A 20,428-nucleotide genomic window follows, 5' to 3' on the forward strand; every position below is an offset into this window, starting at 1 on the left:
GGGTACCAAGCAGCATTAACTTTAGCCTTCGTGACTTTAAGTCACACCATGGCTCACCTGCCTAATGCTTAATTTCTTATCCATTAAAATCTCCTTCGCAGGAGTTGCAGTCACGCCACATCTTAATATCAGCGTCCTGCTGCCAGTGATGATGCTTCTTAAATAAGTGGATTGTGGGTCTTGCCATTGAGTTTAATTTTGCTGATCTTCATCTTGTGTTCCACTTACCAAGGTCCTTCTGAGACTTTATTCTCTTCCAAAGCACAAACTGTCCCACACGTGTCGGATAAATATTCTTGCAGTTCATCCATACACATCACTGGTATAAATTATTGAATAGAGCAGAGCTGTAGAGCACATTCTCAAAAACCTTTCGCATTTTCTACAACTCTTTGGCACATCAGCACTCCTTTGGACCATCTGTTTATCCAGCTACAACTCATAGATACTGTCACGTGAGATTTTCAGATCCTGGGCTAGAATTACGGTTCATTCTGTGGCTGATATTATCAGGAGTTGGAGGTCTGGTGGCTTGATGGTAAAGGATGGGCGGTGTGCTTTGTTCCTAGTGAGCTCATGGTGGTGCCAGTGATGGCCGTGTGCCTTCCACAGTGCACACAAACCGTCTATAGAAATACTCTTGCAAGAATCTCGCGGCAGATACATCTTGAGGTAACCAGTCTCAAGTTTATCATATCTTCCTTTTTTAAATTGGAGGATCGTTGATTTACAACGTTGTGTTATTTTCAGGCGTATAGCAAAGTGACTCATTTATACATATATGTATCTGTTCTTTTTCAGAATCTTTTCCCTTCTAGGTTATTACAAAATATTGAGTATAGCTCCCTGTGCTATACAGTAGGTCCTTGTTGTTTAACTGTTTTACATATACTAGTGTGTATATGTTCATCCCAAACTCCTAATTTATCCCTCCCCCCTTTCCCCTTTGGTAACCATAAGTTTGTTTTCTATGTCTGTGAGTCTGTTTCGGTTTTGAAAATAAGTTCATGTGCATCATTTTTTAGATTCCACATATAAGTGATGTCATATGATGTTTGTCTTTCTCTGACTTAACTTCACTTAGCATGATAAGCTCTAGGTCCGTCCGTGATGCTGCAAATGGCATTATTTTATTCTTTTTTATGGCTGAGCAGTATTCCATTGTATATGTATGTATCACATCTTCTTTATCTATTCCGCTGTCGATGGACATTTAGGTTGCTTCCATGTATTGGCTGTTGTAAATAGTGCTGCGGTGAACAGTGGGCTGCATGTATCTTTTCAAATTACAGTTTTTCTCTGGGTGTATGCCCAGGAGTGGTATTGCTAAATCATCATATCTTCATTTTTTTACTTAAAAATTCTCTGGTTGTTTATGAATGAGATCATCACACTGCATGCCCCTCTAGTTAGTATGTGCACGTCTCTGGATATCTACCTAATGCCTACAGCTACTCTATGATGGTACTGAGCACCGTTTTAATAAATAAGGAGCTGCTGTTATTAGCTATTTAATTATGTAGAATCGTATTCTGTTAAGTATCATGTTGCTGCTTGACCATGGATCGTCTGGGTTTATTATTGCTACAGCTGTCTGTCAGCAAGTGATAACGAGCTTGAGACTCATGCAGATTCCACGTCTGAGGGTCGTGGCCGATAGCGTGCCTGCTTTGTACAAGACGCTTTTCAGTGAGGACGCCCCAGTGGAATGGAGCACAAAGTACAAAGCTGTATGTGGGGAAGGCTGCCTTCAGCTGCGACACCCAGAGTTATTTTCAAACTAACCTTTAACCCAGAGACCGCTATTATCACGAAGGGTCCTGTATTATCTAGGTTTTCACTGTTTCCTCTCAGGACAAAGAATGCTCCGCTAAATAGCGGACCTGAAGATAACCTTTTCCTGCACGCACATCTTCCGTTCAGCCCGGGGGGTTCTTTGTGAACTTTGTATCCCGAAGACTGGATCTACTTACATATTTATGTCAAAACTGCTTTTCAGCTGAAAGCAGTTTGAATTACTGCCTAGTAATCCAATTAATTGATTGACAAAGCCTATCGATACCATTTATCCAAAAGGTACTACCAGTGGAAGACAATAAACGTGCTTAAATTCTTTTATGGATCCTTTGACATATTTATTATTATTATGGGTGTTTTAGGGGCTATGTCTGATCATTTTTTTCAGTTCCATTATGGTTTATTACAGGATATGGAATATAGTTCCCTGTGCTCTACGGTAGGACCTTGTTGTTTATCCTTTCTATACATACTAGTTTTCATCTGCTAACCCCAAACTCCCACTCCATCCCCCCCATCCCCCCTCCCACTTGGCAACTCCAAGTCTGTTCTCTGTGTCTGAGAGCCTCTTTCTGTTTCTGATAGGCTTATTTGTGTCATATTTTAGATTTCACATATAAGTGATATCATATGGTGTTTGTCTTTCTGTACGTCTGATCATTTTAACAACTGCACATCATATGCTACTTTACATCTAATGTATGTATAGCGATGTGTGTACATAGTTTATATATACATATATATGTGTGTTTATATGTATATATCTTTAATGATGGACATTGAGTGTAAAAGAATAGCGAACACTGAATTGCATAATATTTACCCCTGGAAAACATCACACCCCCTTGTTTACCCGGCCTCTGGCGTGAGCCACTCTGTCAGTATAGATGTTACTTGTCGTAGCTTTAATTAGGTTCAGTTCCCTCTGGCTTCACGGGCTTTGCAGTGGGGTCCACACTTCCTCTTTAGCAGAGCTTGGGATCTGAGCCCTGGTGAGGGTCACAGGATTTCGCTCTGCTTTGCAGCCTGGCTGCTGGCTTGTTGGGTCTTTGAGGAAAGCTCCTTGTTCTCTCTCCTGCCCTGGATTTGCTGGACCCATGTTCCCATCCTGGCCGGGGGCAGGGGCAGGTGTGACTGCCCGTGGCCAAAGTTCAGAGTGCCTGGTCGGGGGGTGCCTGTCCTTTTCCTGCCCCACCCTAGCCATGGCGTAAGACCACTCAGTGGGCCAGTGAAGACTTGTAGGGATGCGTCGAAGGGTTGGGTGCAGACTGCTGTCTGCCTGTACCGTCTCGGGTTCCTGATCTTCTGTGCCCACCGGCCCCCATGAAGCCATTAAACGCAGCTTTCCATTTCAGCTGGTTCCCCCCACTTTTTCCCATTCTCTCCATCAGGGATGAAAGCAACCAAGGGTCTCATCTTGGGAGGAAGCGTCACCACAGCCTGGACTCGGGTTCGTGTCAGTTTCCTTGCATCCTCAGCTTTCTGATGGGTTTTAAAAATGATGATTTTAATGGAGAGTGTCCTGTTGCTGGTGAGAAGGTAAAACGCTGCAGCTGCTGTGGAAAATAGTCTGACACTTCCTCATTTAGTTAAACATAGAATTTCCATATCCACTCCACTCCTAGGTGTCTGCCCAGAAGAACTGAAAACAGGTGTTCAAACAAAAACCTCTGTATCAGTGTTCACTGCAGCACTTAGTTAAAATATGCCTAAAGTGGAAGCAACACAAATGTCCGTTGACAGATGGACGGATAAAGAAACGCGGCATGGCCCTGTGCAGTAGAATAGTACTCAGCCGTGAAAAGGGATGAACCACTGACACAGGCTACAATGTGGATTAGCCTTGAAAACCGATGCTCAGTGAAAAAAGCCCGACACAGAAGGCCACATACCGTATGATTCCGTCTAGAGAAAATATCCAGAAAATGCAAATCCGTAGAGAAAGCAAGTTGGTGGTTGCCAAGGGCAGGTGGGACGAGAAAATGGCGCGTGAGTAGTAGATGGGTGCAGGGTTTTCTTTTAGGTGATGAAAGCATTCTGGAACTAGACACGGGTGATGGTTGCATTACATTGTGAAGGTACCGAATGCCTGAGCCGTACACTTTTCACTGGTCTGTGTGGTGAATTTGATGGTATGTGAATTTCTCCACGATTAGGAAAGTCATTATAAGACGACTATTTAAAAATGGATAAGTTTATGTCGTATTTTCTTGCTTTTGCACCTTTAAAATAATAAGGTGCTTTTATTTTGCACTCTAAGTTAAAAAAAAAAAAAAAAGAAAGTCATTATGACTTTGAGGCTTTGTGCTTTATCTTGTCAGCGTGAGCATTGGGGGTCCCTTTGGCTTTTTAACTCTTAACTGGCAGTGAACGTAGTGCTTTTTCCACATCCTATAACTTATGTTTCTTTAAACATTTTCGGCTATGTACCTGTCTCCTCAGTGGACAGAGGCTGGCTGTCAGCATTTGCATTCTGGGGTGTCGTCGAAGGGTATTTGGGATCCGATGGCAAACAGCCAGGCAGTGCAGATCTGGGGAACCAAATTCAGACCCAGAGCCCAGAGGTCTGGAGCTGGGGGAACTGGCGTGAATGGGAAGGTCATGGGGAAATGAACAGAGGGGTGCGTGGGGTGGTCCCTGAACACCAGGTACCATCTGCAGGCTACATGAGCACCGTGGGAGGGATGGTGCTCTGGTCCTGTACTGCTAAATCTCATATTTTTGTTTTTATTTCTTTATTTATTGGCTGTGCCACACGTCATGCAGGGTCTTAGTTCCCCGACCAGGGATTGAACCTGCGCCCCCTGCAGTGGAAGCGTGGAGTCTTAACCACTGGACTGCTAGGGAATTCCCTAAGTTTTATACATGCATTCTGCTTAACCAAAGACATTTACTGGACTTCTTTCCATTTGTTTCTTTTAACCATCTTGAGACACGGAGGATGGTTTCAGAGAAAGCAAAGCGACACATGCTTAGCCCTGTTGGAGTTTGCACCTTCCTCTGCCTTGGTTTGTTTCTGAACTCTTTCTTCCAAGAGGAAGAGGCTGGGAAGATTCCCGTTCCAATTTGCTTTCACTTTTGCCTGGACCAATGAGGTAGATAGAACAGGGGAGCAGGGTGCCACTCTAATGGGGAATGAGGGGGCTGTGCCTGCTTCCCCAGACCCCGGCCCTGGGAAGGCTGACTCCTTGGGGGGAAGGATGGAGGGCAGGGTCTGGCGCCGGTCAGGGGACCAGGCTGTAAGCCCTGCCGACACCCAAGCACACAGGGCTCTTTGCTGGAGGGTCCCATTGTCCCCTCATTGTACATGTCAGGCCAGCTCACAGTTCCCTGAGGCCTTGGGGCGAGTTCCCTGCAGACTCACAACCAAGGACATGGTCAGTCCCTCACTTTGGACAAATTTAACCCTGCATCTTCCTCTGGCTGGATTTCATAGCTGGGAGAATGTTCTGGTGGTGAGGAGGCCATGCATTTCAGCTGCGCACCGTCTTAACTACCGAAGCAGTTTTTTAGAAAAATGCCTTTGCATTCTGCTTATAGTAAGTGCCCTATGCATTTATTTATAATCTCTAAAAGGACATCAGTGATTCTGTGAGTGCTGGGCCGGGAGCACCTCCCCATCCTCCCTGGAAAGATGGCCAGGCTGATCATCATTTCTATGAAATTCCTTCAATGCAGAGGGTTAACTAGCTTGCTGAAGTGTGAGCTTCGGAGTAACAGCTGACCACCCCGTTAGTGGGGGTGTCCTACTTGTTTAGAGCCATGTTTGTCTTGTGCCCTAATCTGGTTGTTAAATTGGTCAAGCTTGGCCCAGATCCTAGTAGCTAAAATAATGTTCTTCTTTCTCGTCTCAAGTCATGGCCCTCCTGAGCGGTTCTCACCCCCGTCACGAAAGCTTTAGTATCACAGGGGGAACAACCCCAGAGGCGTTCTGATATTTACAGCACAGGTGACAATATCAGGATGTAAAGACGCAGTTCATGTCTTTTCCAAAGCCCTCACTTTCTCTTCTGCGCCACACTTTCTACTTCGTATTCTGTTCTTTCTCCTCATGCAATTTCATTCTGTCCAATTGCCTATAATGTAGGCCCATTCCTTCATACTGAATGTTAGAAATTTGGGTGAATAAGTTCATTTGTATCTTTTTTTTAATAATTAGATTCCACATATAAGTGATATCATATGGTATTTGTCTTTCACTCTCTGACTTCACTTAGTATGATCATCTCTAGGTCCATCCATGTTGCTGCTGATGGGGGGAGGGATAGATCAGGAGGTTGGGATGAACACACACACACACACTCCTCTAGATAAGATATATAACCAGCAATAGATCCCTGTGTGTGTCTAGCACAGGGCACTCTACTCAGTACTCTGCGATAACCTATATGAGAAAAGAATCTAAAAAAGAATGAATATACGTATATGTATCACTGAATCACTTTGCCGTACACCTGAAACTCACACAACTTTGTAAATCAACTATACTTCCACTAAAATTAAAATTTGAAAAAAAAGAAATTCAGGTGAGATTGGGGTACTGTGTTTTGGCCAGGCGATGCAGGAGTATGCAGATATCCCAAATCTGTCTTGACGCAGGCTCTGTCCCTCCCCGCAAGGGCCCTGAGAAAACTCTGTGTGCAGACGGGACCTCTGTGGACACAGCAACACTGTCGGCTCCAGCCCTGAACCCCAAAGAACTCTAGCAGGAGGGAATGGTCTCTGTGTAAGCCAGACGGCCCGCCGTCACTTCCTCACCTGGCGGAAGGGGCGAGGGAGCTCTCTGGGGCCTCTTGTATAAGGACACTAATCCCATTCGTGAGGGCTCCACCCTCATCATGACCTCATCACCTCCCAAAGGCTCCACCTCCAAATAGCATCGCATTGGGAGTTAGCACTTCCACATACGAATTTGGGGAGCATGCAGACCTCCTGATCTTAGCCGTTTCTATATATGTTTTTCTTACAGAATCCTTCTCTAAATCACTCTTAGCGTTAGAGAGGTCATCCAAACCTGGCTTTCTCACCCTTCCTTCCATATCCCAGTGTAATGATGTATCTGCTCACTATTCTCCGGGACCGAGAACTCTCCAGCAACGGTGAGTCTCAACATACCAGGGAGGAAGGTTGTAGGATCTTGACATTCCCCAGAATTTTGAGGACCACTCTGGTTACACAGTCTTCTTTGTAGAATTCAGCCAGTTGTAAATGAATGAAAACCTGAGGTGAGCCCTGATGCGTGGTGGATAATGGCACAGCCCTTAGGATTGGAGGTTGAGCAGATTATTAGGCAGAGCAAGAGAGAAATGTCTTCGTCCCACACAGTTGTCTTACGATAAGCGCCCTGTGTACAGACGTGCCACAGATCCTGGGCCTTCGGGATCTCGCTGGAGTAGTTAGAACTGGAGCAGCAAGGGGAGAATCCCGTTTACGAACTCACTCAGATGCATTCCAAGTGGAAGTCTACAGGAGGGGCGTGCGTGGTCATAACAAACGCTGTTACAATTAATTCCAGCTGGCTTTATCTATGGGAGGCCTCTCTCTCCCTCTCTCTTTTTTTTTTTTCAGTGTACCTATTTGATTTTTTGGGGGGGGTGGTGGGGTGGGCTTGCATGTGGGATCTTAGTTCCCCAACCAGGGATTGAACCCGGGCCCACGGCAGTGGAAGCGCGGAGTCCTAACCACTGGACCACCAGGGAAGCCCCAGGAGGCATCTCTTAATTACAGAACTTTGAAACCGCGTAAAGAACACTGTTTTAAAAACGCTTAGTCTTCCAAAGTGTAAGAAAGTGAAAGGGAATTAAGCTCTAGCAGGGATTCACTGTGTTGGTTGTTCACATTTGTGAATGTGCTAGATTTAGCACAGCTCCATCTCAAAATGCATTTTTTCTTTGCTTTGGAAAAAAATGCAGTTGAGGGTTAAGACAACCTCTTATCTTAAAAGGCAATCCACTCATTACAAAATGACATTTTACTGTGCTGTATACCTGAAACTAACACAACATTGTAAATCAACTATACTCCAATAAAATTTTTTTTTAAAAATGACATTTTATCAAAGCTCCATGATGTCATATATCTTCCGGGTAGCATGAGAACATGATTCAATATTTGCTCACGATAATTACAAATTATTACGTGCAGAGTATGTGAATTGCTAATCTTCCTTTGTCTTAGAAGCGAACCTTTAGTTGTAGACATCTGGCTACGAGATATTCAGCTACTTAGACTGAAAATAATGCATCAGCAGCAACAAAAATTTCTTTTGTAAATTTGGGAAAACACTAAAGTGTTAACTTTTATAAAACATTGATAGTCTTAGACATTTCAACATATGAATACAAGGTGATGTGTATGTGTATGTGTGTAACCTATTTATGAACTGAGATACGTATTTTGGCATACTACTGGTCACTACATATATGTATATAGTATGTATTTGTCATCCTATATAGGTATGCCTATGGTATATAGTATATATAGTGTGTGCATTCATGTATTTAGTGTACCGAAAGTGCATTTTTGTTTTTCAGTTATTTCAGAATTTAGTGAGAAGTTATTATATGATGAAGAAAAGTGTTCCTTTGAGTTGTTCATAAATGAAGAATCTTATAATCAGGGCAAAGATAGCAGTATACAGCTCAGAGTGATCAAACATGTTATGAACAGGTGTATTATATAATTTCAAAATCTCTAGGTGTTCACAAATTTTAACCCTGCGAACAGCCAAAAAAAGAGAGCTTTCTAACAGTGGTCAGAAGACCAGGACGAGAGTTAATAGCGGTTAATGGTTTGGTGTTTCGTTTTCTATATTTGGTCTTTTAAAACTAATTACCATCAACAGACAAATGGATAAACAAAATGTGCTCTATCCATGCAACAGAATATGATTCAGCCTTAAAAAGCAAGGACATCGTGACACACACTACAACACAGATGAACCTTGACATTGTGGTCAGTGACATAAGTCAGATGCAGAAGGACAGATACTGTGTGATTCCACTGGTGAGAGGCACCCACAGTCGTCAGATTCCTAGAGACAGAAAGGAGAATGCTGGGTGCCAGGGGCTGGGGAGAAGACAATGGGGGGTTGTTTAACAGGGACAGAATTTCCGTTTTGCAAGATGAAGAGTTCTGGAGATGGGGAGGGGGCGATCGTTTTCAACAAGATGAATGTACTTAATGCCCCTGAAATGTACCCTTAAAAATGGTTAAGACGGTGAATTTCGTTATATGGATTTTATCACAGTCAAAAATAATTTTCAACTTACCCAATGCGTCATGAATATTCAAATAATGCCACCGCGTATAAAATGAAATAGAATCCTCCCTGCCTGCACACGTGGCCCTGGCCCTCTTCCTAGGCGGTCTCTACAGCCCGCTCTTAGCTGGACAGTTCTCCTCACCTTTGTCTCGGAATGGATTTGGCGCCCCGCAGAGCTGGGCTGTGACCCCCGCCCCATCATTCACTGGCTGCATGTCCTCCAGCAGATAATGTCACCTCTCAGCCTCACTTTGCTCATCTGTAAAATGGGCACAGTAACAGCCTGCGCCGTTGGTTGTTAGAGGTAGGTAGCAAGCTGTATAAAACGGGCACCTCCAGGCTAACAGTTTGATGCCGTGTGAGGGGTGTGAGTTGATTTTGCTGCTTTTTGCCGTTGCTGCCTCATTCTGAAGTCTTCCGCTCTTGCTGTTCCAACTGGGGTTGAATTTGTATTTTTCTGCTGCTCTGAACTCCAGCAGCGGGCTCCCTTTCAGCTGCCTTGCCTGGTAGGGTCTTTAAGCCATGGCAGGACCATTGGTACCGTTGCTTGAGAAATTCCCCAGCTTCTGGACTGGGCCGGCAGGGGGTCTCATCTCATGACAAACGCAGTCACATCTGTGCCGTTAAATCAGCCGGAGCCCAGCCAGGGCACCTGCCATTTCTGTTTCTGTATCTCAAGGTGAACACTCCGCCTTTGCCGAGGTACCCAGTGCAGGTTGAGGCAGCCAGAGATTGACCCTGACAGTCAGCAGCGGGGGAAATGCCTTTCAGGAACTCAAACAGGATGGGCTGTCACATGCTTTTCAGACTCTGGTTTTTACAGTTTTCGTGGACCATTTTGCTTTGTGCTGATGCTCTCAGAGTCTGTCCCTCTTGTATCTAATTGGAAAGCAGCGCAGAGACATTTCCAGGCAGACGTAGAGAAGAGCCATCAGGTGTGGGCACAGAAACAGGGTGGGGTTTTAGACATGCCGGGAGCCCTCTTATGGTATGGGAACGGAGACCTACACAGACAGGGCGACAGCATGGGCATGGCGGGGGCGGGGTCCCATCTGGGTTCCTTGCTTGCTGCCCTCCCTCCTGTGTCTTGCTGCATCAGCTGGACTAAGGAGCAAGGGAAGAAGTGAGTGAGAGCCATGAGAGTCTTCAAACATCCAGAACTGACTATCTCCCCAACCGTTCTGAAGATTTCAAATGTCAACAGAGAGGCTGGGCGAGACTTACTTTTTAAAGATACCTTTCTTTATTTATACTCAGTACAGTTCCTTTAACTGTACTGGGTGTACTTGAGCGACCTGAAAAAGTCACAGACCAGAGTACCAGCCAGGGTTGCGCAGTCAATAAAAACCGGGGTTCGCCAAATAAATAAGACATGAATACTTATATTAGAAAAAACACAAGCAATCTGAATAGGTATTTAAATCTATAGAAACAGCTGTTTAAACACATATTCAGTTGGGGTTTTTGCTGCCCTAATGTCAGACTATTTTCTTCGTTAAAATAGGACATTTATTAGGTAACACTTTGTTAACCAAATTTCATTGATGGTACATAGCTTGGGTTGAACAAAAATGGCATTTCTTCTAAACAAAGTGTGGTTTGCAATGTAGGTTTTTCTCTGTTTCCAGTAAGCCTTTTCTGCATCAAGCAAATAGATCGGGGACATTTTGGTTGCTGTGGTAAAGTTTCCGTCATGTACGTGCAGTGTTAATTTTCTTTTAATGAACAAATTTAATGTAATTACATCTCTAGTTAGGAAAATGTTCTTTTGTCTCTCCGCTTCATAATAATTCTGTTTTAGGAATAGCTGCATTCTCAAAAGAGTTTTTTTTCTTGCTTTTTTGCCAAATTAAGGTTGTTAAGCAAAATAATTTAGTTTTTTCAGGGGGGACATTACGCTGTTTTTCAGAAGTTAATGTGCTATACTCTTAATATCTTGGAGCACTTTTATTTAATTTTTAAGTACTTTTATCAACTAACTCTTTTAACAGTTTGAAACATCTTTAGAAACACTTTGTACTAATCCATGTTTGTGGGGAAAAAATAAATTCTGGTTACTTCAGACAATAATAATTCAAATGCAGTGGGATTGTAAGTGGCTATTGAGAAACATAAAATTTGAAACATTCTTTATTGGACTAGGTTGTATTTCTCACATTAGCCTTAGTAATATCTACCCCAGACACATTTTGGACCTATAACTAAATGATACACGGTCCCAGTGAGTGAACCAAAACCATTTGGCAATTCAGAAATTAATATAGATATTAATAATTATTAGTGGACTTTTGCCCTACTGGATTTCAATTAAAAAGTTTTACATGTAAACTAACCCTCTCACTGAACAACACAGAAAATTGGAATGCTTTTTTTTTTTTTCCAAAGAGCACACATATGTACAGTGGGTCCTTACTACAGCAACATCCTGGCATGGAGAGACTTCAAACTCTTAAACCCCAAGTGTTTTCTCCTTTATTGTGCTCTTTGACAGCTAACGGCCCCTGTCTGTGTCCAGAGAGCAAAGTTGAAGTACTATTCACTGCCCTCTCTTTCTGACACTTCCTGTTCCGTTAGTTACCGAGGTCTACTGATTGCATCTCAGTGCAGTTCTGTTCTCCTCTGCTGCCTGTGCCTGACCTACTCTGGGTACCAACATCTTTGTAGGGTCGTGGCCTTTATCTTCACATCCACTCCAGCCTGTGTCAATCCATCCACCACGGAGTAGCAGAATGACCATCTCAGGGGAAATCAAACCTGCCTGTCACCCCCTAATTAAAATCTTTACTGTCTCTCCATCACTTCTGGATAAAAATGGACGTCTTTCATGTGCTGACAGTGTCTTCCATGTCTGACCCCTGCTCTTTCTTACACTTTTCTCCACCCTATAGTGAGAGATCTGCGTGGAAAAACAAAAACAGCTTCCAGGGCACACGGTCATAGGAGTGCTGTGCATTCAGCTGTTGACACAAGCATAGAAAAAAGAAAAACCTGGAGAGAAACACAGGACCTGAGGGGTTCTCTGAATAGTTGGTTTGTATGTTTTTTCTTGTGTACACTTAGAATATAAGTAAATACAGAATGAAGCAAAATTTATTTGAAAATAAATCATATTTGATTTTTGTGTACAGTAAAAGCATAGTAGCCCAAAGTAGGTCTCTGAGTAGCTGGATTTTGGGCTGAAACTTACTTAAGATTCACACAGAGTCTGAGTTTCACACCATTTAATCTCTTTCACACGTGTCTGCCATAAGAACATTTATTCCTCTTCTGGTATCTTCAACTTTCAATTGTAAAACAAAAATTCATTTTTCACATGGTGGGTGAGCTGAGCCATATGTCTTTACTTTTTATTCCATTTATTTTTGCTTCGGGAGTGAGCTTGGTCTTTTTTTCATTAACTTTCATTGGAGTATAGTTGCTTTACAGAGTTGTGTTACTTTCTGCTATACAGCAAAGTGAATCAGTCATACATACACCTATAGCCCCTTTTTTTAGATTCTTTTCCCATAGAGCCCATGACAGAGTATAGAGTGGAGTTCCCTGTGCTATACAGTAGGTCCTTATTAGTTATCTGTTTTATATATAGTAGTGTATGTATGTCAATCCCAATCTCCCAATTCATCCCACCCCACCCCCTTTCCCCCTTGGTATCCATGCATTTGTTTTCTACATCTGTGATCTATTTCTGCTTTGCAAATGAGTTCATTGGTACCATTTTTCTAGACTCCATCTATAAGTGGTATTATACAGTATTTGTCTTTATCTTTTTGACTTACTTCACTCTGTATGACAGTCTCTAGGTCCATCCATGTCACTGCAAATGGCATTATTTCATTCCTTTTTATGGCTGAGTAATATTCCATTCTATATGTGTACCACATCTTCTTTATCCATTCCTCTGTCAGTGGACATTTAGGCTGCTTCCATGTCCTGGCTATTGTAGATAGTGCTGCAGTGAACATTAGGGTGCATGCATCCTTTTGAAATATGGTTTTCTCCAGATATATGCCCAGGAGTGGGATTGCTGGGTCATATGGTAGCTCTATTTTTAGTTTTTTAAGGAACCTCCATACAGTTCTCCATAGTGGCTGTACCAGTTTACATTCCCACCAACAGTGTAGGAAGGTTCCCTTTTCTCCACACCCTCTCCAGCATTTATTGTTTGTAGATTTTTTGATGATGGCCAATCTGACCCGTGTGAGGTGATACCTCATTGTAGTTTTGATTTGCATTTCTCTAATAATTAGTGATGTTGAGCATCTTTTCATGTGCCTCTTGACCATCCATATATCTTCTTTGGAGAAATGTCTATTTAGGTCTTCCGCCCATTGTTTGATTGGGTTGTTTGTTTGTTTTTTTGATATTGAGCTGCATGAGCTGTTTGTATATTTTGGAGATTGATCCCTTGTCAGTTGCTTTGTTTGCAAATATTTTCTCCCATTCTGAGGGTTGTCATTTTGTTTTATTTATGGTCTCCTTTGCTGTGCAAAAGCTTTAAAGTTTCATTAGGTCCCATCTGTTTATTTTTGTTTTTATTTTCATTACTCTAGGAGATGGATCAAAAAAGATCTTGCTGTGATTTATGTCAAAGAGTATTCTGCCTATGTTTTCCTCTAAGAGTTTCATAGTATCTGGCCATACATTTAAGTCTTTAATCCATTTTGAGTTTATTTTTGTGTATGGTGTTAGGGAGTGTTCTAATTTCATTCTTTTACATGTATCTGTCCCATTTTCCCAGCACCACTTACTGCAGAGACTGTCTTTTCTCCCTTGTATATTCTTGCCTCCTTTGTCTTAGGTTAGGTGACCATAAGTGCGTGGGTTTATCTCTGGGCTTTCTATCCTGTTCCATTGATCTATATTTCTGATTTTGTGCCAGTACCATACTGTTTTGATGACTGTGTAGCTTTGTAGTATAGTCTGAAGTCAGGGAGCCTGATTCTTCCAGCTCCATTCTTCTTTCTCAAGATTGCTTTGGCTATTCAGGGTCTTTTGTGTTTCCATACAAACTGTAAAATTTTTTGTTCTAGTTCTGTGAAAGATGCCATTGGTAGTTTGATAGGGATTGCATTGAATCTGTAGATTGCTTTGGGTAGTATAGTAATTTTCACAATATTGATTCTTCCAATCCAGGAGCATGGTATATCTCTCCATCTGTTTGTATCATCTTTCATTTCTTTCATCAGTATCTTATAGTTTTCTGAGTACAGGTCTTTTGTCTCCTTAGGTAGGTTTATTCCTAGGTATTTTATTCTTTTTGATGAGATGGTGAATGGGATTGTTTCCTTAATCTCTCTTTCTGATCTTTCATTGTAAGTGTATAGGGATGCAAGAGATTTCTGTGTATTAATTTTGTGTCCTGCAACTTTACCAGATTCTTTGATGAGCTCTAGTAGTTTTCTGGTGGCAGCTTTAGGATTTTCTATGTCGAGCATCATGTCATCTGCACACAGTGACAGTTGTACGTCTTCTGTTCCAATTTGGATTCCCTTTATTCCTTTTTCTTCTCTTGATTGCCATGGCTAGGACTTCCAAAACTATGTTAAATAAAAGTTGAGCCATGTATCTTTAAATTCCTTGTATAAATTCCTCCTACTCATTAATAATGAAACATCTTCTTTTTTTAAATTAATTAATTAATTAATTAATTTATTTATTTATGGCTGTGTTGGGTCTTTGTTTCTGTGTGAGGGGTTTCTCTAGTTGCGGCAAGTGGGGGCCACTCTTCATCACGGTGCGCGGGCCTCTCACTATCGCAGCCTCTCTTGTTGCGGTCATCGCGGTGCGCGGGCCTCTCACTATCGCAGCCTCTCTTGTTGCGGAGCACAGGCTCCAGACGCGCAGGCTCAGTAATTGTGGCTCACGGGCCTATTTGCTCCGTGGCATGTGGGATCTTCCCAGACCAGGGCTCAAACCTGTGTCCCCTGCATTGGCAGGCAGATTCTCAACCACTGCGCCACCAGGGAAGCCCGAAACATCTTCTTAAAATACATTCAGCATGACCTTCTGAGCCACCAGCATGGAAAGCTTTTTTCAGGTCCTCATCAGCACAGCTGAACTTCCCATCTTAAGCTACTGCACTTTGTATTAGTTGTCTACTGCTGTGTAACAAACAATCCCCAAGCTTGGCAGCTTAAAGTGGCACACATTTGTTATCTCACCGTCTCAATGGGTCAGGAACCCAGGCACAGCTTAACTGGCTTCTCTCCTTGGATCAGGGTACCAGCCTGGATGGTGGTCTCATCCACTGGTTCAACAGAGGCAAGCTCTGTTTCCAGGCTCACTCAGATCCTTGTGAGCAGGGTTCAGTTCCTTGTAGGCTGGTGGCCTGAGAGTCTCATGTCCTTGCTGGCTCTTGGCTGGAGGCCTTCCTCAGTTCCTCGTCATGGGGTTCTCTCCAATGTGGCAACTCAGCTGATCAAAATCCAGCAAGAAGTAGAGTCTGCTGGAAAGACAGAGGTCATAGTTGTTTGCAGCCTCATCACAGAAGTGATGTCACATCACTGTCTTCATCTTCTGTTAGTCAGAACCAAGTTGCAAAGTCCAGCCACACTCATGGGGAGGGGATTATGCAAGATGTGAGTACCAGGAGGGGTATCACCAGGCCATCTTTTAGTTGGCCTCCCACATCTTCATTTAAAGCTGTGTGACTGTACTTATTAGAATCTACACAAAATTATAATAACGCTGCTGATAACTGCAGCTAACAAGTACTGGCACCTATGAGTCCCTTACTGAATCATAGTGCTAAGTATATCATGTTATCCTCACAATAATCCCCATTTTACGGAAGAAAATGATGGCAAAGAGGCTAAGTAAATGTCCTGTGGTTTTACCACTATGAAGCAGGGGAACCAGGATTGAAACTCATCTGCAGAAACCACATCTGTCACTTATTTTCGTGGGTTCTGTACTCATGGAATACCTCATTTGGCCGCTTGGAGCCTTGCAGGATGATTCTGTGTCTCATTCAACCATGAAACCATCGCAAGACCATCATGGTGTCTTTCAGCCAATTTCTACCTCATAAGCGTTTGTTGAAACGGATTTGGTTGAATTGTCAGTGGATGGCTTTTAGCTGCAATGGTATCGAAAGACAAAAATACTCCTAGCAAGTTACGTTTGTCTAGTACTTTATCATTTTGGAAACCCTTTATTTCTTTTTCTTTTTCTTGGAAGGAGGGGAAGGGGATATTTTTTTCCCAGCTCAGTTGAAGTATAGTTGACAAATAAAATTGCGTATATTTAAATATGGTGAATTGATATACATATACGTTATGAAGTGATTACCACTGTCAAGTTAGTTAACACATTCGTCACCTCACACATTTAAGACTTTTTTTATGGATAGAGTGCTTAAGATCTACTGTTTAAGCAGATTTCAAGTATACAATACAGTGTTATTAATTATAGTTACCTCGCTGCACATTACTTCCCACAACTTATTCATCTTATAACTGGAAGCTTATACCCTTTGAGCAATACCTCCCCATTTCTTCTGTGCCACCGCCCCCCGTCTGCCCGGGGCAACCACAGTTATACTCTCTGTTTCTATGAGTTCAGCTTTCTATTTTTAGGTTCTACATATGAGTGAGATGACGCGGTATGTGTGCTTCTGTTATTGGCTTATTTCCCTTAGGATAACGTCCTCCAGGTTCATCCATATTGTCACAAGTGGCAGAATTTCTTTCTTTTCAAGGCCGAGTAACTTTCCATTATGTCACATTGTCTTTATCCCTTCATCCGTGCGTGGACACTAAGGTTGTCTCTGTATGTTGACTATTGTGAATAATGCTGCAACGATCACGGGAGTGCAGAGATCTTGATTTCATGGAGACCCTTTCTTTCCATCTCTTTATGGGAGGCGGGCTCTGTGTCACCAGCTGAAAGTTGTCTGCACTGAAAAAAAAAGCAGGCGTTTAGTTGACTGCCCGACGGCAGAGATGGCATCTTGGTGAAATGTGGATGAGTCACCCACACAAGGAGGTGATGCTCACGACCCAGGCCTCGTAGCGGCTGGCCTGAGCTGATACGAGACCCTTGACTCTTCATTCTGCCCTCATGCCTCTACTCCCCGACAAAGACAGGCCGCCAAAGAGAGCCACGGGGGAGACAGTTAGGCATGAGAGAGTGAGTACTAGGAGAGCACATTGAATGGTCACATTTCCCTGGTTCGTTACCTTTAGACAAAGGGCGCCGAGTTTGCCTTTGTGAAAAGATCCTTGAGAGGCAGAGAGGTGAGAGGGGAGACCGAAAGTAGGTCAGGAGAGAAAGGTATGGCTCCAAGTTATCCACGCATTGGGGGTGAGGATCCTTTGATCTGGACTCAGAAAGGCAACTGGCAAGACGACTGTTCGGAGAGCAGAACATCTGACGAAAAGGCGCGGTGGGGAGAGATGTTCCACATGGACCAGAGACAGATAAGTCACAGGTGAGGCAAGACGAGAAGGAATGCTCGGAGCCTAAGGTCCTCTTTGAAGAGCCTCTTTGAGCCTGTTGCCCACATGCCCAGGAATGCAAGGGCTTCTGTGACCCGCGGGGGCACGTGATGGCCGAGGAATGTGATCTGTTAGCATTGAAGATGTACTCGTGGGTGCAAAGGAGAAAGTCAGTGGCGCAGATGGGCTGGAGCTTCCGAATCCCTCCACAGAAGCCGAGCTGCCCGCCTACGACAGCAAAGGGAGTGAGTCGTCCCTGTGTACATACAGGAGCGAAGGTTTCGCCGATGATTTTGCAGATGATGAAGAGGGTGATGGGCCGGCGGTGACTCGGTGGTTCTGCACTGGGGGTGACTTTATGCCCCAGGGGACGTGAGGCAGCGTCGGGAGACTTTTTGGTGTCACAGGTCAGGGTGGGAGGGTGCGCTGCAGGCATCGAGTGGGTGGGTCCAGGGGTCCTGGCACAGCACGGCTGCCGTGACAGAGAACCGTCCCGTTCCAAGTGGGTTCCAGGGATGAGGGCCTGGACATCTTTGGGGGCTGGGCTGTGTTTCCACATCCCACTCTAGGCGAGGGTCAGTGTTACGGAGAACAAGGAGGTACAGTGAAAGCAGAGGACCACGTGAGGGTGGCTGGGTTAGCGTCCAGGTGTCCTCTGGAAGCAGCACCCGTGTTGTTTGCTCCGACGAAACTCTCATGGGATTCCTGCTCCATGTGGCCATCATGCCTCCTGTGCAACCCCACAGCTCCTGTGGGGTTTGCTTGTCCCAGGCCCCTTCCCGCCCCCGATGCGTTCCTTTTTTTTTTAAAAGAGATTGGAGTTTATTTATTTATTTATTTATTTATTTATTTATTTATTTATTTATTTTTGGCCGTGTTGGGTCTTCGTTTCTGTGCGAGGGCTTTCTCTAGTTGTGGCGAGCGGGGGCCATTCTTCATCGCAGTGCACGGCCCTCTCACTGTCGCGGCCTCTCTTGTTGCGGAGCACAGGCTCCAGACGCGCAGGCTCAGCAGTTGTGGCTCACGGGCCTAGTTGCTCCGCGGCATGTGGGATCCTCCCACACCAGGGCTCGAACCCGTGTCCCCTGCATTGGCAGGCAGACTCTCAACCACTGCGCCACCAGGGAAGCTCCCCCTATGCGTTCCTGATGCCATAGGTTCTGCTAAGGTTTCCTCTCGTTTCCCTAAGTGCTGAGTTCTCTCGAGGTGAGCGAAAGCTCAGGTGTGTGCGTCCCTCGGTCTGACCCCTTGTTCTGGCCCCGCGGACGTTTAACCCCACCCACGGGGATAGGCCTGAGGATGCTTCTGCCCGCAGCTGCTCAGATGCGGGCAGGTTCTGTCCCCCTCCTGAGCGTCCACTTGGCGGTTCCTATGGGCATCGGAGCGGGAGTTTCAGCTGTGCATCCACCTCCAGAGTCCTCCAGCCCGTTGTTCTTGAAAGGGGTGACATGCCGGGGCAGGGGGGTGAGTGTGCGTTGGGATGACAGCCATAGAAGGTGGATGGATTTCCCCCCGCTCCACTGCGTTTGCTGCCACCTGCTAGCACCCAGAGCCGCCCCAGGCTGTGAGCCTTGTCTTCCTTGAGCTTGGAAAGGTTTGCATCACGCCCAAGTCTGCGTGTTTCCCTTTGAAAAGCCGCTACGCCAACTCTCATGGCTAGTTTTAGAAAGGATTTGACATTGACAGTTGGATTGTCCTGAAATGCCTGTTTTTTTTTTCAGTGCAGAGAACTTTCAGCTGATGACACAGAGCCCGCCTTCCATAAAGAGATGATTGTGTTTTCATTTTTTTATACAGAGCCTATGTTTTGGTTTGGGGTAGAAAGGAGAGGTCACTGCTATCCAGGGAGAAAGAAGTGTTTGTTTTGGAAGCAGACACACAGGACAGAGAGGATACAGTTCTTCGCCGCGTGATGTCTTAGGTGCTTTGCAGCCCATGTCGTCTGGGGTGGCCGAGTCGACAGAACGTCCTCTGCTGGGGGGAGGGGGAGGGTCGCAGAGAAGGAGGACGGTCCGCCTCGGGCCAGCACCCTTCATGTCTCTCTTCCCCTTGCCCTTTGCAGGAAGATGAGGACGCTTTGGCTTCTGCTGCTGTTCATCTACGAGGCCCGGAGCCACGCGGTGTCAACGCCCAACTTCGTCCTGCTGATGGCCGATGACCTTGGCATTGGGGATCCTGGCTGCTATGGAAACAAGACCCTCAGGTTGGGTGACGTGTAAACACAGGGCTCCCTTCACAGGCTGCCGTCCCGTGACGGGCAGCACACGTTCACAGAGCACAGGCCACGGGGAAACGTTCAAAGCCCCCCAACGGCACGCTTTCGTGTGCGACTTTACGTAGGCACACACAGGCGTTCGTAGGCAGGCGTGAGGACTTAATCTGTTCGAATCACTGTTGGATGAACTCAGGCGGCTCCCTGGGAAGGTATTCATCACAATTCTTTCTTCCTCGCCCCTACTCTGTGGCTTTTTTCCCATCATCATGTTTCCCTCCCTTTGCTTCGCCTCTTCTGTTTTGTCTTCTGTTTTTGGCCTCTGGCTCCGTTCCCACTGGAACCCAGTCCATCCCCCTTTGTCAACCACTCGCTGTCACCTCTGCACCTTCCTTCCGCCTCTGGGCCAGGCTGTGCTGGATTCTCCGGCAGACACACCGGCCGGGGACAGATGTCCTGGGGACACGTGTCACGTTTGATGATGTCAGAACTTTTCAAGGGCTAGGGGTGACTACGGTGGTCGGAAAACACAGTGGGAACCAGACTCGGACAGAGGAAGTGTTTTGTTCCCCAGCCCCCGGTGTAGGGCTCTTGGGCTTAGAATTAGTCGGTCAGGGCGCAGTGGAATACTGGCCTTAGGGAGGCACTTTCTCTATATGATCACGGGGAAATGTTGACATAACTGTGGTTCTGTGGAGAGCTTCATCTCACACATAG

The 20,428-nt window shown here is 44.9% G+C and overlaps 1 protein-coding gene across 5 annotated transcripts in view; it reads left to right on the forward strand.

Annotated features, from left to right (window-relative positions):
* LOC309653433 (steryl-sulfatase-like) overlaps positions 1-20,428 on the forward strand; it is a gene marked incomplete at its 3' end in the record, with an annotated part of 633,880 nt that overhangs the window by 71,564 nt on the left and 541,888 nt on the right. For all 5 annotated transcript variants that reach the window (XR_014259158.1, XM_082448100.1, XM_082448102.1 and 2 more), the window contains exon 3: positions 19,562-19,702. Coding sequence is in view for 4 of the 5 variants with exons in the window: in XM_082448100.1 (XP_082304226.1) it covers positions 19,566-19,702 (137 nt within the window). The remainder of the gene's footprint in view (positions 1-19,561; positions 19,703-20,428) is intronic.

The sequence above is a fragment of the Balaenoptera physalus genome (genome assembly GCF_965194825.1).
Source record: "Balaenoptera physalus genome assembly, chromosome: Y".
In the NCBI taxonomy this organism is placed as follows: Eukaryota; Metazoa; Chordata; class Mammalia; order Artiodactyla; family Balaenopteridae; genus Balaenoptera; species Balaenoptera physalus.